Genomic DNA, 27,466 nt, shown 5'->3' with positions numbered 1-27,466 from the left:
GAAGCGCACGATGGCTGGCCTAATCTCCCGACTTCGACTTCGACGCTCCACAAATTCACTGTGCCTGCGCTTTAGTAAGCTATGCCCGCTCGCTTTGAGGAGCTTCGAGGCTACTGACCTTCCCGCGGGTCCGAGGGCCCCGCCGGCCAAGAGAGCTTACTTCTGAGTCCGAGGATTGTTTAGGCGTCGGTGTTGGAAATAAGAATCACTGGTGTATAAAAAGAGGCGAGATTGGAAAGCTCGATTGCTTGTTGTTGCCACAGAACCCCGCATCCACTCCAGTCTCCCAAAGTAACATGACGACGACAATCCCCACGGTCTTCATCACAGGTGCCAACGCCGGCCTCGGCTTTGAGGTGGTCAAGTCGCTCCTCGCTTCGTCCAAACAGTCGTACCGCGTGCTGCTGGGCGGGCGCTCCTTTGAGCGTGCCACTGAAGCAACGCGAATCCTGACCACCGAGCACATACCTTCCGGCTCTCGCTCCACTGTCGAGCCCGTTCAAGTTGATCTCAGCAGCGATGAGTCCATCGAAAAGGCATTTGAGACGGTGAAGAGCAAGACGGACCGCGTCGACGTCTTGATTAACAACGCCGGTAAGTCTGCGACTTCGACGAGATCTCACTGGAAATTGCCACGCTGACACGCTCTACTGAACGCAGGCGGGCAGTTCGATTCGTATGCCCAAGATGGCAAGATGGGCAAGCGTGAAATGTGGAATTTGTCATGGGACACCAACGTCACAGGGACCCACCTCTTGACCGAGGCGTTTGCACCCCTGCTCCTGGCCTCTTCTGAACCTCGGCTGCTATTCATCACAAGCGGTACCTCGTCAATCGAAGAGGCTTCGCGCGGCCTGCCCTACACCGCCGCGAAGCCCCCAGCAGGCTGGCCGAAACCAAGGTCGTATGAGTTTACTGCATACCGGGCCTCCAAGGCTGGCCTCAACATGGTCATGGTCGAGTGGAAGCGCATCTTCCAGAACGACCCCGTCAAGCTCTGGGCCATCTCGCCTGGCTTCCTGGCGACGAACCTTGCTGGCGTCGGCTCAGACAAGCTCAAGTCTATGGGTGCTCAGGATCCCACCGTCGGCGCTGAATTTGTCCGCGACGTCGTCGAGGGAAAGAGGGACGCAGACGTCGGCACCGTCATACGCCGCGATGCCACGCAGGCATGGTGACGAAGACATCATGTCGTGGTATGATATTCCGAATCTAGCCCTTGTGCTGTTCGATAATTCTTTAGCAGTAGGAATATGAAGACACGACCATTAGATTACAAAGAAGCCAGGACCTCCTTTGCAGCTCGCTGCCCCGAGCGAATAGCACCGTCCATGTAGCCAACCCAATAATCGGCCGACTCGGTACCTGCAAAATGCAGCGCACCCACCTGGGCCCGAAGAGCAGGTCCCACAGTCGTGTACACGCCAGGGCCTGCTGTGGCCGTGGGTCCACCGCGCGAATATTCTTCGAGATCCCACCGCTGGAAGATCCACTGTCGGACGTTATTGGCCTCTTGGCCAAAGTAGTTGACGTAGTCCGGCTGGATAGCATTGATGAGCTCCTGCTCCGTAGCATTGTCCAGAGCGCGCATCTGATCTGCCTCGATGAAGCCCATCAGCGCGCCGAAACGGCCGTCGGAGGGCGAGTTGTCAAACGTCGTCCGAACATTGCCCCGATCCGAGATGGCCTGGCCCGTCTTGCCCGACTGTCTCCAGAAGGGCTTGTCGTAGACTGCAATGGCCTTTCCGATGCTGCCCATCGGCATGCGCTGCGTCAATGCGTCTCGCGACGCCGGAAGCTTGGGCTCATACGAGATCCGACCAGCCAGAGGGGGTGACATGGCAACGACGACGTGCTTTCCTGTGTATGTCGTCTTACCACTCGTCACGACGTTGTACGTTGCTCCTGACTTCTGGATGCTTCGAACGGGTGAGTTCAGCTTGATGTTCTGCGAGCCAAGCTTGGTCGCCAGCTGACTAGCAAGAAGTTCGGTGCCGCCTTCCACGCGCTGTGCCTGGGCTCCATCAGCAGTATCGATGAGCCGCTCAAAAGAACCCTTGGTCGTGGCATTGCCTGCAGCAGCAACGTACGAAACGGCATAGAGCAGGCTAAGCTCGTCAGTCTCTGCCGAAAAGATGGACGCAGAGGCCTCCTCGATGAGGAAGCGCGCAGCGGGGGTGAGGAGCCTGCCATCGAGGTACTGGGAAAACGTCTGACTGTCCCATTTGGCCGCGTTGGTAGCATTCCAGGGATTGTTGACGTTGATCTGCGACGCCATGTTGTCGAAGTCATTGATGAAAGACAAGAGTTGCAGGAGTGTGACGGGATCCTGGGGCGGCACGGCACCCAAGACGGGGGTACTTGAGCTGTACGTCGATGCCTTGCCGTTCTGGTATATGACATTGTCGCCCGTGTTGTAAGTGTCGAAGAGCTTCAAACCCAGATCCGAAGCCAGCTTGATGACTTCGTCCTGCGTCGGTCCGACAAATTCGGCGCCCACTTCAGTGTAGCCGCCGTTGGCGAGCTGAGCATTGTGCACCCTGCCTCCCGTTCGATTCCGTGCTTCGAGGACGACGAAGGACTTACCAGCCTTGGCTAGCTCTCTCGCCGTCGAGAGGCCCGAAAGGCCGCCGCCAACAATGACGGCATCGTAGACAGTCGCACACCAGCACAGCGGTGCCAAGAGCACGAGTGCCGTGGCAACAGGGACGATCATCATCTGTGGTGGTTCATAGTCTGGCAGTCAAAGGCTTCAGATAGATTGAAGAGAGACAGTTGTGGTGTGGGTTTGTGACAATCAATGCACGCTAAAATGGCCTCATGCCCTTTCTAAGAACAACCTTGATGTCTTGGCCTTTCTTCACCCCACGTTCTTGTGTCTATTTGTCAAGACATTGAGCAGACCATTGTCATCCCTATGGCAGCTTTTCGAGCGGATGTCCAAACCAGAGAGCCTTCCGTTGATCGGCGTGCGGTCCTCCCTTACAAAGAGACCGTTAAGTAGCCAAATCAATCATCATGCAGGTGGGGGTCCGAATCCTTTTTCGCGCACGTGCCTCCTTCTTTGGCCACTTATGGCCTGTCTGATGGTGATTACACCTTAGACAGGCGTCCAGGACGAAGAAAGGACCGACGGTGGCCCTGCGTATGTAGACGGCAAGGGTTGCGGGTGGAGCGGCCGCCTAGCTCTGATAAGAAGAAGCGCCGTCTAGGCGGGCGAGATTGAACTCTTACCAGACCCGGTTCCGAGCGAGGCCCGAAGACCGGAGACATCGCGCGCCTTTTCTCGCACTCGGGAAAGATCGCGTGTGCTCCTCCCCCGCCCGGGCCACTCCACAACCTTCATTTCACAATTCAAGAAGGGCAACTTCCCCTCGCTCGTCGTTCACTTCCACTAGGGGTTCACTCACTCTTTCCTCTCAGAAGCTTACTCCATCCACCAGTAAAAGATCGCTCAAGCAACCATGGGTGCCGACGACTACTCCCCCCCTTCGACAGACATCATCACACTTACGAGGCACGTCCTCAATGACGGCTTCAACCTCGCAAAGAGCAGCGCGGCGTCGGGTGACCTAACGATCCTCCTCGCCTCGCTGCAGACGACGTGCAAATTTATTGAGTCCAATGTCCGGAAGGCCAGTTTGATCAACCTGTGAGTCCTGCTTGTCGGCCAGCAAAGCAAACCCTAGCCTGCACCCCTTCTGAACAGAAGATTTGCGTGTGCCACAGAATCGGGGCCGCAGGCAACACCAACGTGCAGGGCGAGGACCAGAAGAAGCTCGATGTCCTCTCCAACGAGATCATGATCAATGCCCTGCGTGCCTCTGGCAAGGCCGCCGTGCTCGTCTCGGAGGAGAATGACGAGGCCATCTTTGTCGGCGAAAAGCAGAGCGGGTCTTCGTTTGAGACGAACAAGGGCAAGTACTGCGTCGTCTTTGACCCCTTGGACGGATCGAGCAACATCGACGCCGGTGTCAACATCGGAACCATCTTTGGCATCTACCTCGTCAAGGACGGCTCCAAGGGCGACCTCTCTGATGTGCTCCGACCGGGCAAGGAGATGGTGGCGGCGGGCTACTGCATGTACGGATCCTCGGCCAACCTCGTCTTGACGACGGGAAACGGTGTCAACGGCTACACACTCGACAACCAGATTGGTGAATTCATTCTCACTCACCCAAACATTCGTCTGCCCGAGCGCGGAAAGATCTACTCGATCAACGAGGGAAACTCGGCCTACTACCACGAGCCCGTGCTCAAGTACCTGGACAGCATCAAGTTCCCCAAGGAGGGATCGTCAAAGAAGCCCTACAGCGCACGGTACATTGGCTCCATGGTCGCAGACGTCCACCGCACGCTCCTCTACGGCGGCATCTTTGGCTACCCGGATGACAAGAAGAGCAAGAGCGGCAAGCTCAGGATGCTCTACGAGGCTTTTCCAATGTCTTTTCTCACTGAGCAAGCCGGCGGTGTGGCCACGACGGGTACCCAGCGCATCCTCGACATTCAGCCCACCGAGATCCACCAGCGATGCCCCGTCTTCCTCGGCTCGAAGGGTGACGTGGAAGACTTGTGAGTGCTCCAGTCCTTCCTTATCCTTCCCCTTCTCTATCCCTTCCCTTTACTGACTCCTTCGCTTTCTCTTGCGCACACCAGGATGAGTTTCTACAAGCAGCAGTAGTAGTAGTAGAGCAGCAATGGAATACAAGATCCAGGAAGCGAAGAAGCTTCTGACATACAATCTTTTGTGAATGCTAAGCCAATCCATCCCTGTACTGCACAAACGCCAGTGCGTTCTCGGCCGTCTCTTCCATCATGGCTCTGAGCCTAGGTGTCTTTCGCTTATCAATGCTCTTTACCACGGCCTTGACCCTTGTCATGGTGCCCTTGAGCCTGGGCCCGACCTTGCAGACCTTGTACGAAGCGTCCCATGGCTTTGTTTCGTCTGCAAATGTGTCAATGAGGCCATTGAGAGCGACGACGAGGCCATCGGGCGACGTCTGAGAGGCGAAGCCGAGCGAGATGGCCTTCGCATCTCCGCCACTGCCGCTGCCGCTCCCTTGGACGGGCACGGCATCGACGACATCGACAAGGAAAGACGTGACGGACCTGTGCGTCTCTGCATCGAGTGTCGGACGTCGAAGGAGCGCTGACAACGTGCCGAGGGCGCTGACCCGAAGCCCGTCAGAGGATGACGACGAGGTCGTCATTGAGGCTGCGTCTCCCTCCGGCTCACTGACCACGTCCTTTGCAGGCGTCGTCGCTCCCTTTGTGCTTCGATAGGCGGCAATCATGCTGGCCACGACGCCCATGCCGTTCCTTGCTGCTGAGGTCTTGTCTGGGAACTCCGAGGGAGCAAGGCAGAGTGCATCGTGCAGCGGCGCATCCTCAAAGCATCTCGAGAGGCTCCACAGGATACCGAGGCACGCTTCCACCGTTGCCCGCCCTTGGCTTGCCTCTTCCAAATCCCCCTCAGAAGCAGCGACGGCAGGCGTTGAGGCGACGCGCGCGGCGAGCTCAAAGGACCAGATCCAAGCCTCGTGCCAAATAGTCTGGACCGACGCACCAGAGAGCCAGGCCAGGAAATTGTCCTTCTTCGCTTGACCAGAAGCACTTGTGATGGGTTGAGAAGGCGGTGGCGGCGCAGCGGTCGCGAGGACCAGGAACGCATTGTGAAGGACTGAAATGGCCCGAGTGGAGATGCTGCGCAGGCCCGAGGCGAGTGCGTTGCTCTCTTGTCCCGGATACGAGTCCGAGATCTGGTCCGAGGGGGAAGAAAGGGCAAGAAGGAGCTCGACGACTTCCAGAGTGAGGAAGCACGCAATGGGTGTCTTTGCAAAGCTCGTTTGCGACTGCTGCTGCTGCTGCTGCTCTTCTTCCCCTTCGTCGGTCGCCATCATGCCGTCTTCCCTGTCGTCGCCCGTTGCGGAGCCCGAGTCGGCTCCCGTCTCGTCGTCAAACATCATCTCCTCGTCTAGCTCCATGCTTTCCTTCTCGCCGTCGTCGTTATCATCATCATCATCATCATCATCATCGTCTTGCTCTTGACTCCTGCTCTTCTTCCATGCCTCGAGGTCGCCCACAACTTCTGCCAAGACCTCCAAGGCAAGCTCGATGTTGTGAAGCTCTTCAGATGCACGCCTCGATTTGCTCGTCTGTTCAGCCTCTGCCTCATCGCCTGCAGTCTCCCTGAATGTATAGCCATCCAGCAGCGCCTTGACCTCACGAGCCCGGGCAGACTGAAGGACTTGGAGGAGGCAGGGCAAGCCATATTGCTCCTCGAAGACCTTGATGACGATTGTGGCCCCACCTGCGCTTGCAGGCAGCCCAAACTTGATAACTTCTCGGAGGGATCTGGGTAGAGAAGATTGGACGTTCCGGAGCGTGGCAAGCGATACAAGGCCCAGGCTGACTGCTTGTCGTTTCAGACTCTCGGCCTGGGCCGTGCTCAGCGCCGCCGTTGAGTCGAGAGCCACTTTCAAGAGGATGACGGCCGACGACAATGCGCCGAGGTTCTTCATCCCCGCCTGCTGCGTGGCGTCGGTTCCGTTGTCACCATCGGCAATGACGACGCCTTTCGCTCTGGCTCGTCGCTTTGCACTACTCGCCTGCTCCCTCGTCGCAGCCCTGAGCTCCTGCTGGCTAATGCCGGCCAGTGCCGCCGAGAAGCTGGCATCGGAATCGCTGAGAGCCAAGAGAGCATTGAGGCATGCCAGACCAGCCTCTACGACCGCCTCGTTTCGCTTTTCTCGATCTTTTTCTCCGACGCTCTTGCTCGCTTGGCCATTGTGGTTCGTCGCTCCATTGGCAGATGCATTAGAAAGTGACTGGAGCGCTTCGACAGACTGTGCGACGGCACCGCAAAAGATGCTCGCCAGAGAGGGCGCCGCCGCATCGCAAGCCTCAAGCGACCGTGGAGACACCTCTACCAGGCACCAGAGAACCGTGACAAGATTCGAGAGGTGGTTGCAGGCGATGGCCGCTGCCTCGTCATCGTCGTCGGGCTCCATTGCCTCAGCAGCAGCAGCAGCATCGTTTCCGCCCTCCTCGGCCATTCGCGCCTTGGCCTTGTTGTAGTGCCTCTTCTCCTTCTTGTTCATCTCTTCGAAAGGCTTCTCAGGCGCCTGTGCCTCGACAGTGGGCTTGACGCTCTTAGCCTCCTCCCTTTTGGCTCCCTCGACGAGACCCAATGTGCCCGCGATAGCGTTGATCTGCTCCAGAATAATCTGCGTGGCTCCCTTGTTTTCGAGAGTCTTCCTTGCCTTGTGCCCAGCCTCGACGCAGATGTTCCTCAGACACCCGGAGGCCGCCATCTGAATCTCGATCTTGTCGTGCGAGGCTGGAGAACTGAGGACGTGGAGGACGCGTGCCACGACGTCGTGCTGGGGCGCGAGCAGCTTGGCGCGCGAAGGCTTGTGTGACAGAAGCGTCGTGAGCGACGTCAGTGCCCAGAAGATGTCGCCGTCCGTCGAGGCTGAGGGCTTGGACGAGGAGGGAAGGGGCAGGTGATTCAGGATCGGGATCACGGCTTCCTGCACGTCGCCCGTGCCGCCGGAGATCACGGCCTGGAGGCCCCCTTCGGACGTAGCACCCTGTCGAGCTGCACGCTGGAGAGGGTTGTGCCGCGTCGCCCGGGCTCGCTCCCGGGCCGCATTGAAGCGTGACTTTGGCATGCTTGGGTTCGAGCGGTGTTGCGAGGAGGACAGGCTGTGGTTTTTGCTTTTTCTTCTCAACTTTTTCTTGACAAAAAAAAAAAGCAAAAAAACCTTGAGAGTGGTCCGTGAGCTAAAGTTTCCCACGTGGATTGAACCTGCAGAGGAAAGAAGATGAGCTCTAGTCTAAATTGGAAGGAAGAGAAAAAGGTCATGGTCGGGACGGTGGTGACAAGAAGGAGGCGGTAAATGACGATGACGATGAGGACGAGGAGTTTACCCCTGCACTCCATCGGGACAGCAAGTGCGCCGCTTCCGAGAGTTGCAGTCAGGCCGCTAGCCTCACAATTTCGATTGGCGTCCTCCTCTTTCTCCTCCTCAACATCCCCTCCTACTTCTTCTTCTTCCTCTTCCTCTTCGACTCCAGCATCATCACCCCCGCCATCGTCCCCTTTGTCAGGGGGTGGACCGCAACCGGATGCAAAAGACTCAAAAGAAAACTCGTTTGCATTCCTCGAGCAGCTGCAGCGGGCGTTCCGGGAGCGAAAAGCAGGCAACGGCAACAGCAGCTCGACGCTCCAGCTGACGCCTGCGCTCCGCCAGAAACTGACCGATGCGAGCCAGAGGTGGAACGTGCTGAGCGGGTACGACGAAGTGCTTCGAAAGACGCTTCTCGTGGACGAGGCCGGTGGGTTCCGATCTCTTCTTTGTTTCCTCTGCTGCAGAATGAACTGATTGTCTTTCCTCCCCTTTTCTTTATTCGATGCCGCAACTCAGAGGCACAGCTCAAAGAGATCCGAACGCGGCAAAAGGAGGTGCGGCAGGCGTACGTCGATGCCGTCGCGCGCCGCTCGGCCTCGCAGCGGCGCATCAACGATTTGCTGCAGCGAAAGAGCGCCTGGACAGACGAGGACCTGTCTGCTTACACGGCCCTGCTTCGCGCCGAACACGGCGAGGGCCGGGCCGAGTCCGAGGCGCAGGCGGCCTACGACGGCGTCGAGCGCGAGGTGGGGCGAAGCTGGGATGCCGTGCAGCGCACCACGCTGGAGCGGTACCACGCCGAGCAGGTCTGGCGCGACCGCGTCCGCGAGGCGAGCACGTACGGCAGCATCGTCGTCGCCGTCGTCAACGTCGTCGTCTTTGTGGCGGCGATCCTGTTTGTGGAGCCGCTGAAGCGCAAGAGGCTGGCACGGACGTTTGAGGAGCGGCTCGTCAAGGTCGAAGAGGACCACACGGCCCTTGTCCAGGGCCTTGTCCAGGACTTGGCCAGCGACATGGGTACAAAGGTGCAGGGTATCGATGAGCGGCTCGGTGTGCTTCTGCAACGAGCAGGCGTGGCGCTGCCCAACAACGAAGAGGGGATTCGAGCAGGTGCGTCACCTGACGAGTCGTCGTCGGCCACGACGCAGCCGCTGCCACCATCAACATCAACACCAGCAACATCACCATCAACATCACCGCCGCCGCCGCCGCCGTCGCCAGAGAGGTCCCAGACGCACAGGAAGGACATGGCTCTGGCTGGCGGCCTCGGATTCGCCCTCGGTGCAGGCATCTTGGCCGCCATGGGTGCCGTCTGGAGCTAGACAATCTGGAACAGCAAATTGCATCTTCACCTCTCTTGACAATTATAATCATTTAGTTGTGGCTAAGTTTTGGGCCTCCTCTTCATGGCAGCGAAGTGTGCGGCCTTCTATCTACAAACTGTTCCTGGTCTTGATTCTTTTTCCACCTTCTAGTTGACGGGCACCTTGGGCTTGCGGACCGAGTCGATGGGAATCTCGCCCGAGATGATCTTGGAGACGACGTCCTTGACCTCGGTCCAGTCCTTGAACATGCGGTGGGGGATCTTGTGGTTGTCGACGTACGTCTTGAGGTCGTTGTCCTTCTTGTCCTTGACGAAGAGGACATCAGCGTGGCGCGCAGCAGACATGTCGGAGCTGTGGTGCCATATGGTCAGCTGTGGTCCGTGTCATGGAGAGAGATGACCAGGCAACTCACATGCCATCGCCGGCGAAGAAGAGCAGCGGTGGGTTCTCGAGCTCGCGGTAAGGCAGAATCGAGAGGCTCTTGTCGTGTCCAAAGTGGCTGTATGGATCAATCAAGTCAGCTTTCGATGCTATAAAGAGCCGAAGGAGGAGATATGCGCGCTCGCGAAAGTGCAGAAAGAGGGACACTCACTTGTCAGGGTGTCGGTAGACGAGCTCCCACGTCTTTCCGACCTTCTCCGGGTCGGTGAACTTGACGTCGTTGGCAACGACGTCGATCTTGTTGGCCTCCTCCTCGCCAATGAGGTTGGAGAAGATGCTCCGGATGATGGGGACCATGCCGCTGGAGACGACAATGATGGGGATGTCGTGCTCCTTTGCGTACGCGTGGAACTCCTTGAAGCCCGGGTCGAGGGTGACGTCGCGGCGGACGAGCTCCTCCATCTCCTTGAAGGGACGGTGGACGGACTCGACCATCTTGCGGAAGCCATCGCGGTAGGAGACGCGCTCGTGGATGATCTCCTCGTTGATCTTGCGGCGCTCCGTGTAGCCCATGCCGACCGTGTCGACCATGTGGTCGTTGGAGTCGAGCTGGGTGATGGTGCCGTCAAAGTCGGTCAGGAAGACAAACTTCTTGTCGGCGTACTGTCCGTTTCCAAGCGCATGTGAGCAACAATGGCGGCGCTATAGAATTCGTCGCAGAGGGCGGCGGGCAGAGCCTATCTCGCGCGCACTCACCTTGAGAGTGTCAGCCATGATGATAGATTCCGTCAGCGAGAGCTTAGAGTTGGAAGGCGATTCGGATGGTGGCAGCTTCTCAAGCGGCGAAAACTTTTGCGCGTGCAGTGTTGGTCCAAGCTCCCCTTGCCTACCTTTGCAACCACGCTGGAAATTTCACGCCTCGCGATCGAGGAAAATAACAAAACGTTCCTGGATCCTCCGTTCAGGCTTCTAATCTGAAGCCCACGTGTTCAGAACCCGGCTTGACAACCGACTTTAAGCCCCCCAACAGACTGAAGGATGCTGACAGCTACTACAGCACCAAGCTAGCACTCTCTACAAAACACTATAAGTTGGTAGGTAATGGCAATCAAAATGCAAAAGCAAGGGAATCAGAGTTGCCGAGAATAAAGTTACATGCAACTTGTTCTTGTCCCGGGTGCAGCGAAAGAGATGGAAGGAATAAGAGGAATCTAACCCAAGTTGAAGGAGCTGCCATTGTACTGTTGACCCATGAAACTAGATGTGTTGTTGCCGCCGGCACCACCACCTTGAGGATTGTGGACTTGCTGCGAATGCTGTGGCAGGCCAAGCAGCTGTGGAGGCGGCCAGGTGTTGTGATCGTAGGCTGATGGCGCAAAGCTGGACGAAGTAGGGCTAGCAAAAGTCGGGCTCGTCGGTTCGTCGGTATGGCCCATCATATTAGCTGGCGGCGGGCCAGTTGCAGTCAAGTCCGCATTCTCCGCCTGGAATTGCTGGTTCTGCTTCTGCGCCCTAGCAGCGGCGGCCTGGGCCTTGATCTGGCCCTTTGTCGGCTTGGCTGCCATGGCGATTGCGTTGGGATCTCCCCCACTCCGCTTGACCTTTTTAGCCCAGCGCAGACCGCACGCGTTGCAAAGCGTCTTTGGTCCCAGCGGACCTTTGCGCCATTCCGGTGAGTCCACCCGTCCGCAGTCGGTGCAGACGTAGTCACCTTCCTCCTGCTTTGGCTTTTTCTATCGTATACTGTCAGCAAGCGCTCATTTGGCCGAAGAGTGTTTGTCCGGGTCGAGCTACTCACCTTCTTGCGTTTGCCATCCTCGCCGACGATTCCGCTCGACGGACTCGTGGCATCGTCGCTCTCTTCGCCTGCCGCTGTATCTTTCGTCGCTGTCCTCTCCAGACTTTGCCCCATGATAGGACTCGTGGGGGCCGAAGCCAGGGGTGGAACAGCCGCCATTGAGTCTCTGCGATTGGGCGCACTCGGCTGCATCTGTGCGTGTTGGGGAAAGTGAGGAGTACCGTCCATGTCGAAGCTCTGAAAGTCGGGATTGTAGCCGGCTGCGCCCTCGTCGAGGCTTCTCCGCCCATCACTACCAGCCTCTGTGCTGCTTGCGCCTCCTCCCGTGTGCTGCTGCCGCAGCGGGTGTTGGGGCGTTTCCGAGACGCTGAGCTCGGAGAGGAGCATTCGCAGCCGCTCGTTCTCGAGCTTGAGCTCCAGAAAGGAGTCGAGCATGCCGACGTTCTTGGTCGGGTAGACGCGGCAAGAGCAGAAGAAGCACTGCATCTCGCTGTTGCTGCTTGATTCGTCTACAGCACTGTCGCCGCCACCTTTGTCCTGGATGCCGCCGTCGCCCGTGCCCATGGAAGCGCGGAGCTTGGAAGGACTGCCAAACTCCCTTTTGATGTCCTTTCCGCCTTCAGCGTCGTCCTCTTCACCCTCTTCATCGATCGTCACGCCACCACCATACGGGCCGACGCCGTCTGGAGGAAAGTAGGGGTGGCCCGTGGCCTCAAAGATGACGTATTTGTCCTCCCAGTCGTCGCGGAACATGTTCGTCTCTGCATCGTCCTCCTCGTCTTGGTTACGCAGGGACGACGAAACCGTCGCGCCTGCTGGGCCTGTCGTGGTGCTCTGTGCCGATGAAGAGTCATTGCCCGACGAGGACCCAGAGCGCGAGCGAGCATTGTTGGCATTGGCTTCGCGCTGGTCCTGTATGCGCCGCTTGTCGGCTGCAGACTGCGGTTTTCGTCGGAAGCGATAGTACATCGTGAGCTCCGAACGTTCCTGCATGGCCCGGCTGAGCTCGCGCAACACGACGGCGACGTCGTCTTGGTGGATGAATTCGGCAATTTCTCTTCCCCTGAGATCCTCAGACTTCCAGCCGGTGAGCGTCTGCACACTCGGACTGGCAAAGAGAACGCGCCCGTGGGCGTCGAGGACGTGAACAAAGTCGAGGAGCTCCTCCACGATGCGATTGGGCCAGCCCTTTCGTTTGGTAAAGTCGGTGGCGGCGTTGCTGCCACTGGCCGTGCCATCTGCACCTCGAAGGACCTGGCTTCCCAGGCCAGGGGGGTGCGAGGCCGCGTGGCCACCCAGCAGTGGACCACCACCAGAGCCAGGCGTGGCGGAGCTGGACCCAGACGAAGGATGAGAGAGTCGCTTTGTCGGGGCTATAGCCGGCCGACCAGCCCCGGTGGCACCGAAGAAACTGGTGTTGCCGCTGGAGCCACCCATGGCCATGGAACCGCTGTGAGACCGACGATGCCGGTACGTGGGTCGAACAGAATGCTCGACGTTGTTACCAACGTTGAAGAAGGGCGTTGACGACGAAGAGGACACAGACGACGAGGGGTCGAGCTGGTGATGGTGGTTCATCATGGCCGACGGATGGTGGGGAATCGCACGCTTGTTGTCTTCGGAGGCCCTGCGGAAGCCAGCGGTAGCCAGTTCCTCGAGATGGGCCGAATCGACGGTCGACGAGGGCTGGTGGACCATCGCAGGACGGTGGTGCGGGGCTCCACGCAGGCCGAGAGAGGGCTGACCGTTGACGTTGTTGAGATTGCCCGCGGCGAGACTCTGGTCAAAGCGCTGTTGCTGTTGCTGCATGAACATGCTCTGGGGCGACAGCCTACTCGAGGAAGCGACATCGATGGGCGTATCAAGACCACCGCCACTCAGCGTCACTCTTCGCCGTTTGCCTGATGCGCTGTCCTCTGTTCCACTGCTCATTTCCCCAGGGGTTTGCGCTGAAGAGGTGTTGGAGTTGGATGCATCCCCCTCGTAACCGCCACCAGCACCACTAGCACCACCGACGCCGCCGCCGACGCCGCCGCCGCTGCTGTTGCCATGGCCCGAGCTACCACCAAGATGACCAGCCGCAGACGTGTCGGGTCGAAGTGACGACGAGTTAGGGTAGCTCGTTGCAGTAGCATATGGCAGGTGCCCCGAGCCGCTGTGGTTGCTGCCACTGGTTGTCGCTCCACCGCCCTGTGCTGCAGCGCCGGCTGGGGCTGCACTACTACTGAGAGGCACAGCACTCCAATTGGCTAGGGCACGACCTGGCACCGTCCCCCCTACGCCTCCGTAGCCCAAATGGCCGTAAGCGGCAGCGGCAGCGGCAGCCGTGGCTGGGTCTAGATTGTCGGCTGCGGCCGTGGCCGCTGTCGCCGTTGTCGACGGCATCGAGGAGGATGCCAGCCTGCGGCCATCATACATGAGCTGGTCGGCCGGTGTGCGCGAAGACGCGTTGACCTTTGGCTGGTAGTTGGACAGGATGGCTTCGAGCTCGACGTCTGCATCTTGCCCGGCGGCATATGAGAAGCCGTTGGGCCCGCCAAAACCCATCTGATCAAAGGCCAAACCCGACTGAAAGCTATTGTTGTTGCCGCTTAGCCGCTGTTGTTGCGGCTGCTGCGAGGACGACGGTTGCGGTGTTGAGGCCCACTCGAAGCCCATATTGCTATTGCTTGCACCACCTTCTTCCATTGCCGCATTATTCGGCTGGTAGAATTGTCCACCCGACATTTGATTGGCCAAAGCAGCGGCAGCGAGATGCTGATGCTGCTGTTGTTGTTGCTGCTGCTGCTGTGGTTGCTTTTGCCGTTGCTGCTTCTGTTGCTGCTGTCGCTGTTGCTGGCTCGCCATGTTGCAACCGCGAAGATTTCAAGAAGCTGTAGGGTATCCTTACGAGACCATTCCTCGGTCGGTCTTTGCCCAAAGCTGCTCGTTGAAGGACCCCGATCCGACGAACAGGAGAAGACCTTTGAAGGCACAGCAGCAGGCAAGACCACCTTGCTCTCCTTGCAGCGAGGACACAAGCTGCTGTTTGGTCCGGTTTTACAGAACGCCTCCGCTCCGTCCAAAAAATGGAAGAGGTCCAACGACGGAAACCAACGCTTTCTGCGCGGCAAGGATTCGCTGATTGAGCAGCACGATCAGGGAGAGGGAAGAGAGTGAGAGACGGGAAAGTGGTCACCGAAGAGGGCAATGGCGGATTGAGATCCCGTTCCTCTTTCTATCAACGGCGACCTAGAGTGGATCACCTTGTGACGCTGTGCGCTTGCGTCTGCCGATGACAAAAGGACAAGTCGGAAGATTTGCAAGCAGAAGAGCGTCGATCTGGCGGCGACGTTGGGTGTCGAGCGACGCTGTGTCGTCGATGTAAGCGCAGGAGAGAGCGAGTTGTGGTCGGATGAAGGCGGCTCTCTTGCGCGTTCTCGTCGGAGCGCCCCTCTTCCAAAGTCCGCGCCTCCGCTCCCTCGCTCAACGGCCCCTCTCTACACTGCTGCTACGACTACGAGTACTCGTCGTCTCGCCTTGCGCCTTTAAGCAGCCCTTTTCCTCCCTAGAACAGAGAGAGAGGCTCTCCTTTTGCCGGATGGTGGATTGGTGATGACCCTGGTTCTATCTTTGTTCCCTCTTTTTTTTACTACCCTCGTTTCCCTCGCGCGCCGTACTCCCTAGCCGCACCCGTATCGTCGAGCAAAGTAGTCCAAAGCGTGCGTGAGGAAACAAGAAACGCCAACAGGGTAGGTAGGACCCTGAGTCCTTTTTTTCTTTTTCTTTTTTTTTCTTTGCTTTTTTTTTCGTTCCTCTCTTTCTCCCGTGGGTATTCCCATCTCTCTAATTCCGTCGGCACTGCTCCTGTGCAGGCTCGCCCTAGCCAGTAATTCCATCTTAATTGCTAGCTTGCCGTGTCGTGTCGGTCGGGTCCAAAAAATGAAATCCAATGCAAAAGAGCTATATTGAGTCCAGCAGCTAGAGTGCTCCTGTGATGCGACTACAGTTTTCCTTGCTTCTGCATTTCTTTATTTTTTTTGACTGCTGACGCAGGGGAGGAGAGCACACCTATCGATACGTACGGGGAGGCTTCGCTGGCTTCCAAAGTCCGCCAAGCAGGATCCAAGAAGATTAGTCATGCTGCGAACATTACAGCGGTTGAAAAGCAATGCGATTGCGCTGTTCCAGAGTAGCAAGGGGAAGAACAATGAAGCCTGAGTCACGGCACAGAGAGACCGTATTTCAGACGTACGACCCCGCTCAACGGCGGGCTGCTGAAACCAGGGAAGAAGAAGAAGAAAAAGTAAAAAATAAAAATGGAGTCCGAGACGGGCAAAGACAGGCGGGCGTGCAGGCAGGACCCTGAGTTCAAAATAGGGCACTTGACACTAGCTGGCGACATTATTTGCTTTCGTCTTCACCGCGCAGGAAAAGTCCCGGGAAGGCCAGCCCGGCTCCAAATCTCGGAGGCTGGTCGCTCCGGCTGACGCGGGAAGGACCAACCACAAGCAAAACTGCCGTCTAACGGTGACGAGCTCTTCAGTCTTTTTGCACGGATGTATGGCTAGCTGTTGATGATGATGGTAGAGAAGATGAAAGAAAGGACAGACGAGAACAGGACAAAAGAGCGAGGCAGCGAAAAAGAAAGGAAATTGTGCACATGAAAGAGGCTTGTATTGACGGAAAATAGAGTGCAGGCATTACTGGCTAGGCCATCTTCGCATCAGCTCCGGCTGATAACGCTTGCCCAACCTGACAGGGCGGAGAACAGAGAGGGGTCAGTCGAAATGGTGAAAATGGTGAAAAGGGATGCAGAGGCGCATACTCACCAGGTTCGTACTCATCATCGCTCGCGTCCATCTCGGCCGCCGACATCATGCGGCCAGGCGGTGGTCTCCTAATCGATTTGCTCCGCCCAGTGGCAATGGCCTCGCGCGCCTTTGCTGCTGCGCCCTTTGACGAAGGTGATGAGAGATGGCCGTTTTCGCCGTTGGCAGCCGTCGTGTCATTTCCTTTACTTTCTGGCTCCTGCTCCTGCTCATGATCCTTCTTCTTTTCCGACGCAGCAGCCGCAGCGTGCGTCTTGGCATCAGCGCTGGCCACAGCATCCTGAGGCACGAGAAGGCCAGGGCCCATTACTTCATGAGCCTGGGGATCTTGGGCGTCGACACGACCGCTCGACGTCCTTTCGACCTGGGCCCTGCTGGGCAGATCTGTGGCCGTTAGGCTGGGTTGCACCGTGCTCAAGGGCCCGCGATGCCCGTCGTCGCTCTCGTCATCGCCTGGCCCCGAACCAGGGTCGAGAGCCAAGCGTCCGATGCCCTCCGCAGGGTCGTCGGCTCGCGCGGCCGCCACCTCATCGACGCCCATAGGCGTAGGTACACGGCCTTCGACTTCTTCTGCGACGCCACTGCCTTCTCCTCCTTGCTCTTCGGGGCCTGTACCCGAGAGGCTGCGACGGAGGGCGGCCATCTTAGCGGGTGAAGCGCCCGAGACGCCAATCTCGACATCGCTCGACAGGGACTGCCTGCCTGCGCTCTTCGCCGGCGAGACGGGCGTATCGGACGGCGGTGACGGCAGTTTTGGCACCTATTCAAATGCATTCGTGTCAGCGTGCCTTGGGCCAAAGAAGGTAGGGAGGACAAGGCTGCTCACCGTAGGATCTTGTGGTGCAGCAGGAGCAGCACCGCCGTCAAGCTCAATCTGGGGAGCATCGGGAAGCTTGGGCAGGCTGCTGGAGGTGGAGGTGACATCAGTCAGGTTGGCCACGTCGCTGTCGGTCACCGAGGAGGCGCCGGCCTCGCTCGTGGTACCGTCGCCAACAGTGCTGCTCCCGTTCCTCGTCGGCCGTCGCAGGCCGGCAGAGGCAGCCGCCATTTGCGCCTCGCTGAAGCTCGACCCTCGCCGCAGATGGTCGGGCCTCGGCACAAAGGCAGTCGGTGAGCTAGGCTCGTCGAGCTCCAGAAAGGCATCTTTGCCTGCTCCGGGCGTCCGTGGCAGTGAAGGCGAGGGCGATGGTGACCCTGCGCAGGTGAAAAGAATCAGTGATAAATCATTCAATCAGTCAGTCAGGAGGCCAGGCCTGAAAGATGGGCTTATGGTGCATGTAGAGAGAGAAGGAGAGAGAGACACTCACCCCTGGTTCTGAATTGAGAGAGGCCATGGGTGCCTCCGGTGTTCTGTGGACGAATGCCATCGGACCAACCGCCCTGGTTGCCACCACCGACCCAGGTGCCGCCGGTGAGCTGAGGCCGAAGGACACCCTCTCCCCATGCACCGCTGCCGCTGCCTGCCGCATTGGCGCCTGGGTAGGGCTTCAGCACCCTGTTGGAAGACCCGTCTGCGCCAGCGCCCTGGCCAAATGCGCTTCTGGGTAGCAGCGGCTTCTCGCCTGCCGTTTGGGCTTGCGTCTGAAATCGGGTGATGCGATCGCGGACACCCTGGCTGTTGACGCCGCCGCTGCCAGAGAAAGAGCGGGAGGGGGAGCCGCTCGGTGACAGATTCGCGCCTCGCGAAGACGAGTCGCTCGTCGATCTCGGGTGTTGGCCGCCACTGGCGCTGCTCTTGCGCTGCAACGCTGCGATTCTCTCGGACAGCGATGAGGCGCCCGAGGGCATGTTCGTCGGTCGACGCGGGCTGTCCGACTTGTCAGACCTACTCAGGGCGAGCATTCGTCGGTACGTGTTGGAGTGATGAGCGTATATTGGTCCACCGGAGAAGAGTAGACCACAGAAGAGAGGGTCGCGAGCGGCGAATTGAGGGAAGCGGTGGCACGAACGATTGATGAAGGTTGTTCGAACGGGATGAGGAAAGAGGACAGGCGACATAGTCAGCAAAGATGGGCACGAATGGTGCAGCCTCGCATGGTACGGGGCGTGTAATAGAGAGGGCCAGCAAGAGACCCGGGTCATGACGCCACAACTCACATCTTGACCGATCTGTAAGATCGCAAGAGACAGCAGCCCTTCGAAGATGCCCCGTTCGCGGCGGAAACGCAAGAGCTCGAGCGCCTGAAGAGGAAGCACCAGCGGAGTAACTTGTAGGCTGACTTTAAGGCTCTTCTCGTCGCAGATCTGTGTATGGCGTGTGTGTTATAGCGGTCTGTGCTGCCTCTGTCTGCCGGGGAAGTCGAATCTTTGCAGAACTGGCTGGCGGGAGCGAGGGCGTCGAGGGAGATAGGTTGCAGAAGCTTAAGGTGGGCCTTCTAAAAGGAAGGTTGATTCAGACCATTGGTGCCACGGACCTCGTCAGTCTAAATCCAACTTCCTCTATTCATTCCATTTTAGCTTTGAAATTACTGATCCGCAAAGGCCCACCCTGCAATCTGTGCATGGGCCAATCCCTTCCTCTTGCCACTGGCTGTGGCGTCAACGGAAGGTGCAGTTGGCCACCTCAAGTGCAACGAAGCTCGGACCGCTCTGTGTGCCGTGCGCCCTTTGGCCTCATCACCGCTTTGCGTCCTCCAAATCAAATTGGGATCTCATCGACAACCCATTCTCGCAGACGGCGATGTCGGCGAGCTGAGCCTACCGGTACCGTAACACCTACATCACGTGCAATTCACAACTTCAGACCAACACTGCTGCACTCGAGCGAACCTCGCGTTCGCCGCTCCACTACCCCAAAGCAGCTCATTGAACCAAAGCGTGAGGGGCAAAGGAGAGAGTGAGGAGAGAAAGGAGAGGAGAATGTCGCGACCAAGTTCGTCGAATGCACCCGGCAGGACGAGCAGCCCGTCCGTCTCGTCGCTCTCCTCCAATCTCTCTGCCCATCTCAGCAAGCCCGTTGCCCCGTCGCCCTCTCGCCAGCACGTTGCCTCACTGGGAGTCGAAGGAGACGCAGCAAGCGCTTCGACCCGCCCCGCAGGCTTACCTGGTGTCACATCCAGCAATGGCAAGGCGAAGGCGACAGCCGCCGGACCAGAGTCGGTGGCGACGATCGGGGGAAGCGACCTGTGGAGAAGCAGCGCGGCAAAGAGGGCCGAAAAGGCGTGGGCCATCCAGGCCGAAAAGAGTAAGCGATCGAAGGCCCGAGCCATTTTTCTTTGAGCATGTGCTGAAATGGCGCCCTTCCCTCCTCTTAGCCTTGCAAACCGACCCCAAGTTCAAGAAATTTGGTGCAACGATGGAGAGGACGCTCGCGACATTCGACAGCGTCAGCGAGTGGGCCGACTTTATCGCCTTTCTCGGCAGGCTTCAGAAAGTGAGCTGAACATCATTGAGCGCTTGCCCAGTCTTTCTGTCCTCGCTCACATAATCTTACAGACCCTTCAAGCGTCCCCAAACGTCAATTCGATACCGAAGAAGCTCGTCGTTGCGAAGCGGCTCTCTCAATGCCTCAATCCCGCCCTACCCTCGGGCGTTCATCAACGCGCGCTCGAGGTCTACCAGCACATCCTCACTGCTATCGGCGTTGAGGGTCTTCGTAGAGATCTGGCCGTCTGGTCGCCTGGCCTCTTGCCCTTTTTTCAATTCGCCAGCACCAGCGTAAAGCCCATCGTTCTCGGCATCTTCGAGAGGCACTATCTGCCATTGGGCGACGATCTTCGGTCCATCACAAAGGCACTTTTGCTTGCGCTCCTGCCTGGGCTCGAAGAAGAGAGTGGAGAGTTCTTCGACCGCGTCTTCAATTTCTTCGCCAAGCTCAGCGATGCCGTCTCGCCCCCCTTCTTCTACCAGAACGTCTGGCTTGTTTTGATGGCATCGCAACCCGTGCGGCTTGCCGCGCTGAACCTTCTTTCGCGCAAGCTACCCAAAGTCAATGGCGACGACAATGGTGACAAGGACGTCACACAGATCGTGGGCAAGGATCTGGGCCTCCTTGTCCGAGGCTTCTGTGCAGCTCTTGAGGATGACAACCTGCTTGTCCGGCGAGCAGTGCTCGACTTGCTCATCACCCATTTGCGCATCGACTCACCCACGTTCAAGACCCTTATTCGCAAAGAGGACCGAGTGCGCCTCGTCAGTGCGTCTTTGGGTGTTGTTCTGAGAAGAGATCTTAGCCTCAACCGAAGACTCTATGCCTGGCTCCTCGGACCGACAGAAGACATCGTCGCTCAGCAAACATACTTCGAGGCCCATGCACAAGATCTCGCATACATTGCACTGGAAGATGATCTCGATCGGGGACCACTTATCAACGTCGTGCCAGAGAAGGTTGAAGCAATCGCCGGAGAGCGGCAGAAACCATTCAAGATCTTTGTCTCGCTTCTGGACAAATGGACCATTGGGCAACCCTTAACAGCTATCCTCATTCTAGATGCCTTCGCGGCCTTGCGCAGACAACTGCAAGGGACAGAGTCGCCTTCGGTGGGAGCTGTCGTCGATGCGAGGGTCAAGGGGGCGGCTACGGATCTGGGAACGACAGCAAAGATGCTATTTGAGGTCGTGGACCCTTTCACGATGTATCGGCAGATCTGGCGGGCCTTGTCCAAAGAGCTATCAACGGAGCCATTACAAGAGGAGCAAGGCACAAGCGGAAATGCTTCGGCAGTGTCGCTGCTTCGCTATGTCTTCAAGACGTTTCGCGTACACGACGAGGAGAGCCGACAGATCCACCTTCCAATTCTGTTCAGCGTACTCGTCGAGCTTTTGTCCAAGCAGCTCGCCGCCTCTTCAGATAAGCCAATCTCCGGAGATACATTGGCGAATGCCCTCCAGCTTGCAAGCGAGATCCTCACCCTCATCCCGCCCAGCGTCTTTGTCCGTTCTTCCACCGAGGAGGCAGGAGAGGTTGAAGGTGATTTCGGACATCATGCCGCGCACTTCTACGAGTCCAACACGAATGCTGCAGACGAAGCTGCACGAAGATACGCCGGCTTTCACAGCCCGGCCACGTTGGAGCGGCTTCTTTGCCTCTCACTTCAGCTGCCTCTCCAAAAGGGTGCTCGTGTCATCTCGACGGTGCTTGTGGACTCATTCAGACTGGCAGCTGGTCTTCTCCGTGCTCTGGATGCCACAGTGGATTCGAGCGTCACATCTTCCATGGGAATTGGGGATCCTCGGTCGCAACCGCGAATACCTTTTTCGCCATCGGGCCAGTGGGTCACTAGTACCCTCACCATTCTGGACGAAGCGAAAGCCTTCTATGAGGTCGAAGCCGCGACGATGGCGCTCCTCGAACGAGCCAAGTCTCGCGCTATTGAGACATCGACACAGCTTCAGGATAGAAAAGCGGTAAAGATCGTTGTCTCCAGTCTTTGCGTCTTCATGCACGCAGACTACGTCGCGTACCACGTCCGGTGCGTCGAGCTCCTCTGGCGACTCAAGAGCATCATTGGAGGCCGCTACATCGAATCAATTCTCTGCTCGCGCCTGTGTGCCACCGAAGCAGAGGAGCGATACGAAGCTCTGGACGTCTTCGGCGTCTTTTGGCGCCACACGGACGAGGACATGCTCAGTAGCAGTACCATGGCGGAGCCGCTGCTGCGTGTCTTGGACGGATTGCAATCGACCAATTGGGCTGACAAGGTGGCGTCGGAGAGATGGCTCAGAACAAATCTGCGAAGCTACTCTTTCTACGTCGATCCTCTCTTTGCAACGATAATGGTCGAGGCGCGACGGAGACCACACAAAGTTCCTGTAGCAGCTGATCTGTCGCTCGAGATGGTGCGTTATGCGCAGCCATTCGACCATGATCGCGTCAATTACGCTTTGGGCAGTCTTCTTGCTGTGGCAAGATTTGGGTCACAGGCCTTTGTCAAGTCTCTGCGCAGCTCCAAGAAGCAGGGCACAACCTACATGCAAGCGCTCCTTGACACGCTGGTTCTGCACCTCAAGAGCAGCGACGAAGAAGAGGGATTTGCGCCGAGGCATGCAGCAACACATATCGTCGTTGCCGATCTCGTTCATGCAATTGTATCTCGAGGATCACTTGGCGAGCGACAACTCGATCAGCTGGAGACGGTTCTTCTCGAGAGGATTCTTGTCGGACTCCACGAAGGTTCATCGCTGCTCATACAAAGCAGAATGTTGAGCACCCTCCACACCGTGATCAATGCTCGGGCCTCTCCCTTGCCGGTCACTCCTTCGAACACGCAGCGAAAGTCGCCCGCTCCTGCTAACGCTGAGGCAGCGACGGAGCTCAATCCGCACCCTCTTCTCTTACGCACGATCAAAGCTGGTCTCTCCACTAGCGGCAATCGACAAGCGCTCCAATACTGGAGCGACTTTATCCTCGCCACGGCGCCAATGTACAAGAAGGCGGTCGGCTCGTATCTTCTCCCTGTCAACGAATGTGTTTGTGCGCTCGTTCGAGCCGCCGTCGACGACCTCTCCCGGGCGTATGGACGTGCTGATCGAGGGAGCAACACTTCCAGTCAGGCGACGGAAGCCGATCTGTCTTTGCTCCTCGGTATCAGCGAAAAGGTCTTGGTGCAGAGTCTGGAGAGCCAAGCTGGTGACGATATCGTTTCCGAAAAGGTTGAGACGACTCAGAATTTGGCGGCAAGGAGATCGCTTCATCACACGGTCCGCACGCTACACGCTCTCTGGGTCGTGTCATCGAGGCGGCAGATGCCCCATGAGGATGCGAGGTCCATGTCGATGTCGTACGCCTTTCCTAAAATCAAGTCCAGGAGCCGTCGGTGCCTCGAGAAGCTCTACCGAAATCATTCGGGAGAGCTCGTCGAATCTCTCATTGACTGTTGGATCGAGTCGAGCGGCGGTGAAGATCTCGGAGAGTCGGCCTTCGAGATTCTCGACACCCTAGCGCCGTCAGCTCAAATCGTCGTCACATTCCTGTGCGATGTCATCTCCACACGCACATCGTCATCATCCACAGCGATGTCGGCCACCAACGGCGAAGGCAAACGGAAGGCAGGCTCCGAAGCAATCGTTAGTGATATTGCCCTTTTCGATTTCTTGGATGCCTACCTCTCCAGGTTGGACGGCTCTACAGCAGTACAGGTCTGGCCTGTTGTCATCATGCTCGTCAAGGACTTTGTCGCGAACAGCACGGGTCACAAGGCCCAGATGCTCCCGACACTTCGCCTCTTTACGACCATTGGCGACAAGCTCAGCCAAACAACTTCACTCGAGGACAGACGAACAAAGCGAGAGGTGCACGATAACTACATCAGGCTATGTGACTTCAACATTCTTATTGCCGGACGCAGCTTTGACCAGCAAGCTTCAACCAAGTGGATCGGCGGAGGTAACGCCCAAGCATCTGACTCCGACTCTGTCGACCAATCCGATCTACCGCCTCATCTTGAAGCCATCGTTGACTTCTTGGCAAAGAGCGCTCTGCCGGCTCTGCGTCGATTTGGAGTCGAGACGGACAGAATCTTGTCTGTGTGCTCCAACGCCGTTTACTATCTCGTCGCACCTACGATTCGAGGGTCAGGCAAGGTAGCATCGCCCCGCCCTCTTGACATTAATGCGACAGTGTTGGCTGTACTCGGCGAGATATGCAAGTTACCCGGAACGCTCAAGTCCTGGCGGAGTATCGTCTCAGACACGTTTTTCGACCAACGCTTCTTCCAGCAGAACATCCATTCGGGTGCCAAGAACTGGCAACCCGTCGTGTTTGCGCTCTTCAACCAGGATAAAGAGAGATTCCTCGAGCTCGTCTCACGCATTACGGCTGTCTCAACTGGGCCGCAGATCAACATTTTCACGAGTCGGGAGAGCGAGATCCTGGCGAGGGCCCTGACATTGCGCAGGCTGACGTATGTGATCCTATCAAGCCGTGTACAGGACCATTTCCTGCCGCAGCTGCCCAGCATCCAGGAGAAGATTGTCGATGTCGTCAGGGCTAGCGAGGCAAGAGATCTCGTCGCTGGCGAAGTCTACCTGACGATGAGGGTCCTCCTTGTCCGTTTCAGCCCGCAGCACCTCGCCAGCTTCTGGCCGGTTCTCATCACGGAGATGGTGAGTGTTTGCGTCCCTGCCTGCATTGCTACACTGCTGACCTCAGCGTCCTTGACCAGACGAAGCTCTTTGAATCTGCGCTCGAGAGCCTCCCACAAGATTCGTCGGACCATTTGCAGTTGCTTCTCTCGGCTTGCAAGTTCCTCGATCTTCTCCTGGTCATGCAAACGGATGAATTCCAAATCCACCACTGGATCTTTGTGAATGACACCGTCGACGTCGTCTATCCGCCCGACGACTGGCTTGGGCCAGAGAGTCTGTTGGATCGACTGGGCAGCGCCATCGAGGCAAAAGTCAGTGCGCAGCGACGAGCAGGAGGACCGGGAGGAGGCGCGGGGGCAGGCCCAGCGAGCCCCACGATACAAAAGCCAGATGTCAGGAGCAGCTTCGCCTCGACAAATGGCATGCTCGTCTTCAGCAAGGATACCGACCGCGAGATGCAAGGCGGCAGCAGAGGCGTCAAGCGCCGGCCGATGCTCCACGGTGTCAAGCGAGTGGAGCGTGTAGAAGAGCTTCGTCCCTTTTTGTCGCATGTCAGCCTGGCCATCTACGAGGCCCTATACGCCACGGCCGGCGGAAGCGTGGCACCGAGTCACCAGGTCGACATGGACACCGTCGAAGAGGGCCTGCTTCGGGACATGTTTGATGGCGATGACTAAGGATCGAAACAATTGTAATGGTATTACAGATGCAGGCCAATACTTAAGATACCAGTTAGGTCAGATCAATGATGGTGGTATTCGTGATTGGGCGAACCTTTTTCGCCGGTTTGTCCACCATCGCGGACGACGTCTTTGAAGAAGCCGAAAAGGATGGAGGGGGAGCTTTGAAAGCCGCCGATGGCTCTTTCTCCTGCGATTTCGCTGACTTCGCCGCTGCCGAAGAGGATGAGGAGTAGGCTGAGTCAGAAGAGTTGAGAAGAGCGTCTAAGTCGCCCAGCAGATTCCTCTTCTTCGTCGAAGCCGCCGTCGAGGAAGTTGCTGGTGCTACTGACCCCGATGATTGATTTCTGTTTTGTAGTGACGGCTTTTCCAACGGAAGGACGCCCAGCCCAGCCTTGATTGACACCTTGTCAAGCTCGCCCAACAAGCCTGTACGCCGGCTCCTTGCAGCCTCTAGTTCCCGCTCGTGCTCTTCTGCCATGACCTCGTCTCTCCCTCCCGCCATGCCGTCCGCGCTCGCCAGCACACCTTTTGTCGCCGCCTTCGCACCTCTCTTGCTTGCCACGCCCTTTGGCCTCTGTCGCGCCAGGCGCGCCTCGAGCATTCGTCTCTTTTCTAGCTCGACGATCTCCTTCTGCACCCGCTCGCGCCTCCTGAACACACTGCGAGCCACCTCGTTCCACCGCGTCCAATCTCCCTCCTCCGCACTTGCAGTAGGAAAGCACGTCGGACAGCAGCCTCCGATCGGCAAAACATACTGATCTGTCTCCACTTCCTTGTCGGCCACTAGGTTGCCCGACGAGGCGGCCGCCTGCTCCTGCGCGAGGAAGCAGCGCGCGAGACAGTCGATGTGAAAGACATCGAGGCAATGCGAGGCAGCCCTCTCTTCTTCAGCTGGAGGATCAGAAGCGGAAGTGGCCGTAGACTTGGAAGACGAGAAGCCCAACTGAGAGAGCGTCGGCTGGTCTGTGTGTCTCGAGGTGGTGTTGCTCGACGAGCAGAGTGGGACGGGGCGCAGCTCCCGAAGGGGGCTAGGACAGAGGGAGTAAGTGGTATGGTCCTGAGAGAGCTTCAGCTTCTTGTTACGACGAAAGGGATCCACTAGGGAAAAGGGCAGACTCACATCAAGCCAAACGTCTCGATTGCAAAGTGCGCAACGATCTCGCTTTCTCCCGGCCCGATCTCCTCTGCCGCCATCCTCGCCCTGCACCACATCCTCGACTGAAATGGCTTTATGTCGCAAGTAGGCTTCGAAGCGAAGCCAAGTGCACTGTGTCACATCGCCTGAGGTCGAGGGCCGCCATTCAGCATGAATGTCTCCTTTGAGATTGAGATGAAGCTGACTCACTGTCGTCATATCTTAGAGAGGGCAATTCTCTCGACGGACGATCCATGTCCTCTTCCTCTTCCGAAGTATTGCCTTTCTCCTTTTCCAAAATGGCTCCGGATGCAGACGAAGGGGAAGCCATGGGCGCCCTCTCCAGGAGGCTCCAACAAGCACCCATTGCGCGAGGCGTCGCTGTCCGTGGCAGCCTCTCCGGCCAAGAGCCGGGTGGCGCTCCCTCTTGAACAGCTTTCTTGCTTCCTTTAGGAGCATTGGTCGATTGGGTCTCTGGTAGCTTGAGGGCTGATCGATCTTCTGGGGCCACGTCGAGCAACGAGTCCCTCTTTCCGTCGACTCCATGAAAGTCACAGGCGGCTTCATTCGACAGCAACCTCCTGCCTAGCCGAGATTTTCGCGGGGCAAGCCCCACGCATCTCTCCTCGTCCGTCATCATCGATGCCCTTCCGGCCAGCTGCGCCTCCAGACGGCTCCATGCGACCCATGCCCACTCCTCGAACAGGCTGACTCGCAGGCCCCAGGTCGAAAATGGCTCGCTGCGGAGGAGCGCCCGTGCAACGAGCATGCAAGACTGGATCGATGTCGGTGGCAGTGCGCGGGACCCGTCCGGCCCGACTGGACATTGCGTCAGAGGTGTGTCGGTGAAGAGAGGCAGGGCAATCTGCTGTTGTTGCGATGGTGTCGGCGCTCCCTCTGACGGTTTGTTCTGTGGGTTTGTGCGGAGATGACGCGAGAGGTGGGGCTTTTGCCATGCCCATTCGAACTGTCATTGCTCACCGCACGGTAAGCCTTGAATTCCCTCATCTGAAATTTACAAACGCCTCACCTGAAGCGCAGCAATCTTGCTCGGAAAGCCCCACACGATCATCTGCATCTCCCACGGCCTGCCTCGCTGCGTCTTGACGGCTCCCTGCGACAGCTCGCCATTGTGCTGCCGTTTCCTCCGCCGCACATCGGGCGTTGAGCCAATGTAGGTGCGCGTCGAGCTCGGCGTGGCATACGACCGAAGCAGGTAGCAGGCGTAGAAGGGCGGCACCACGTGCGAGTCGACCGACGACGTCGACGGCATTTTGGACGGCTGAAGCTGAGAGGGAGAGGGTGTTGCTTCACGTTCATTTTTCCCTGCATGACGCGCGCGTTGCCGCACGTGCATTCTTTCGCACTTTGTACCCAGGCATTTCCCCAAGGTCA

The 27,466-nt window shown here is 57.9% G+C and overlaps 10 protein-coding genes across 10 annotated transcripts; 4 read left to right on the top strand and 6 right to left on the bottom strand.

The window, feature by feature from the left end:
• Positions 1 to 45: 45 nt before the first annotated feature.
• On the top strand, positions 46 to 1,603 carry FA10DRAFT_278547 (NAD(P)-binding protein). Its single transcript, XM_025523467.1, has 2 exons — positions 46 to 594; positions 661 to 1,603. Exons 1-2 carry the CDS (start codon positions 297 to 299, stop codon positions 1,176 to 1,178), a joined length of 816 nt encoding a protein of 271 aa, XP_025379029.1. The 5' UTR covers positions 46 to 296; the 3' UTR covers positions 1,179 to 1,603.
• FA10DRAFT_300408 (amine oxidase) lies at positions 1,274 to 2,719 on the bottom strand (the record flags this gene model as incomplete). The annotated part of the gene is made up of 1 exon (XM_025524840.1): positions 1,274 to 2,719. The coding sequence occupies one exon, from the start codon at positions 2,717 to 2,719 to the stop codon at positions 1,274 to 1,276; it is 1,446 nt and encodes a 481-aa protein (XP_025379028.1).
• Positions 2,720 to 3,152: 433 nt separating this feature from the next.
• FA10DRAFT_265668 (putative FBP1-fructose-1,6-bisphosphatase) lies at positions 3,153 to 4,862 on the top strand. Its single transcript, XM_025521152.1, has 3 exons — positions 3,153 to 3,652; positions 3,730 to 4,572; positions 4,657 to 4,862. Exons 1-3 carry the CDS (start codon positions 3,465 to 3,467, stop codon positions 4,679 to 4,681), a joined length of 1,056 nt encoding a protein of 351 aa, XP_025379027.1. The 5' UTR covers positions 3,153 to 3,464; the 3' UTR covers positions 4,682 to 4,862.
• On the bottom strand, positions 4,666 to 7,723 carry FA10DRAFT_76285 (hypothetical protein). The gene has a single exon (XM_025525687.1). It carries the CDS (start codon positions 7,671 to 7,673, stop codon positions 4,755 to 4,757), a length of 2,919 nt encoding a protein of 972 aa, XP_025379026.1. The 5' UTR covers positions 7,674 to 7,723; the 3' UTR covers positions 4,666 to 4,754.
• Positions 7,724 to 7,875: 152 nt separating this feature from the next.
• Positions 7,876 to 9,235, top strand: FA10DRAFT_300405 (hypothetical protein; the record flags this gene model as incomplete). The annotated part of the gene is made up of 2 exons (XM_025524839.1): positions 7,876 to 8,340; positions 8,430 to 9,235. The coding sequence occupies exons 1-2, from the start codon at positions 7,902 to 7,904 to the stop codon at positions 9,233 to 9,235; spliced, it is 1,245 nt and encodes a 414-aa protein (XP_025379025.1). The 5' UTR covers positions 7,876 to 7,901.
• A 19-nt stretch (positions 9,236 to 9,254) lies between these two features.
• FA10DRAFT_265667 (hypothetical protein) lies at positions 9,255 to 10,448 on the bottom strand. Its single transcript, XM_025521151.1, has 4 exons — positions 10,376 to 10,448; positions 9,831 to 10,282; positions 9,651 to 9,737; positions 9,255 to 9,589 (listed from the first exon to the last, which is right to left on the bottom strand). Exons 1-4 carry the CDS (start codon positions 10,391 to 10,393, stop codon positions 9,385 to 9,387), a joined length of 762 nt encoding a protein of 253 aa, XP_025379024.1. The 5' UTR covers positions 10,394 to 10,448; the 3' UTR covers positions 9,255 to 9,384.
• Positions 10,449 to 10,525: 77 nt separating this feature from the next.
• FA10DRAFT_76239 (hypothetical protein) lies at positions 10,526 to 14,537 on the bottom strand. The gene is made up of 2 exons (XM_025525686.1): positions 11,418 to 14,537; positions 10,526 to 11,352 (listed from the first exon to the last, which is right to left on the bottom strand). Exons 1-2 carry the CDS (start codon positions 14,262 to 14,264, stop codon positions 10,831 to 10,833), a joined length of 3,369 nt encoding a protein of 1,122 aa, XP_025379023.1. The 5' UTR covers positions 14,265 to 14,537; the 3' UTR covers positions 10,526 to 10,830.
• Positions 14,538 to 15,951: 1,414 nt separating this feature from the next.
• On the bottom strand, positions 15,952 to 18,632 carry FA10DRAFT_265663 (hypothetical protein). Its single transcript, XM_025521150.1, has 5 exons — positions 18,326 to 18,632; positions 17,536 to 18,053; positions 17,055 to 17,422; positions 16,229 to 16,988; positions 15,952 to 16,151 (listed from the first exon to the last, which is right to left on the bottom strand). Coding segments are annotated over exons 1-5 (1,677 nt in total). The 5' UTR covers positions 18,328 to 18,632; the 3' UTR covers positions 15,952 to 16,122.
• Positions 18,633 to 18,721: 89 nt separating this feature from the next.
• Positions 18,722 to 24,994, top strand: FA10DRAFT_278540 (hypothetical protein). Its single transcript, XM_025523466.1, has 4 exons — positions 18,722 to 19,412; positions 19,483 to 19,601; positions 19,664 to 24,271; positions 24,331 to 24,994. The coding sequence occupies exons 1-4, from the start codon at positions 19,088 to 19,090 to the stop codon at positions 24,928 to 24,930; spliced, it is 5,652 nt and encodes a 1,883-aa protein (XP_025379021.1). The 5' UTR covers positions 18,722 to 19,087; the 3' UTR covers positions 24,931 to 24,994.
• FA10DRAFT_300400 (hypothetical protein) lies at positions 24,885 to 27,354 on the bottom strand. The gene is made up of 4 exons (XM_025524838.1): positions 27,102 to 27,354; positions 26,282 to 27,038; positions 26,057 to 26,217; positions 24,885 to 25,993 (listed from the first exon to the last, which is right to left on the bottom strand). Exons 1-4 carry the CDS (start codon positions 27,342 to 27,344, stop codon positions 24,986 to 24,988), a joined length of 2,169 nt encoding a protein of 722 aa, XP_025379020.1. The 5' UTR covers positions 27,345 to 27,354; the 3' UTR covers positions 24,885 to 24,985.
• Positions 27,355 to 27,466: the final 112 nt, after the last annotated feature.

This window comes from Acaromyces ingoldii (assembly GCF_003144295.1).
Source record: "Acaromyces ingoldii strain MCA 4198 unplaced genomic scaffold FA10scaffold_2, whole genome shotgun sequence".
Lineage (NCBI taxonomy): Eukaryota > Fungi > Basidiomycota > Exobasidiomycetes > Exobasidiales > Cryptobasidiaceae > Acaromyces > Acaromyces ingoldii.
Note: the sequence above shows the minus strand (reverse complement) of the source record. Positions and strands in the feature narration are given on the sequence as shown.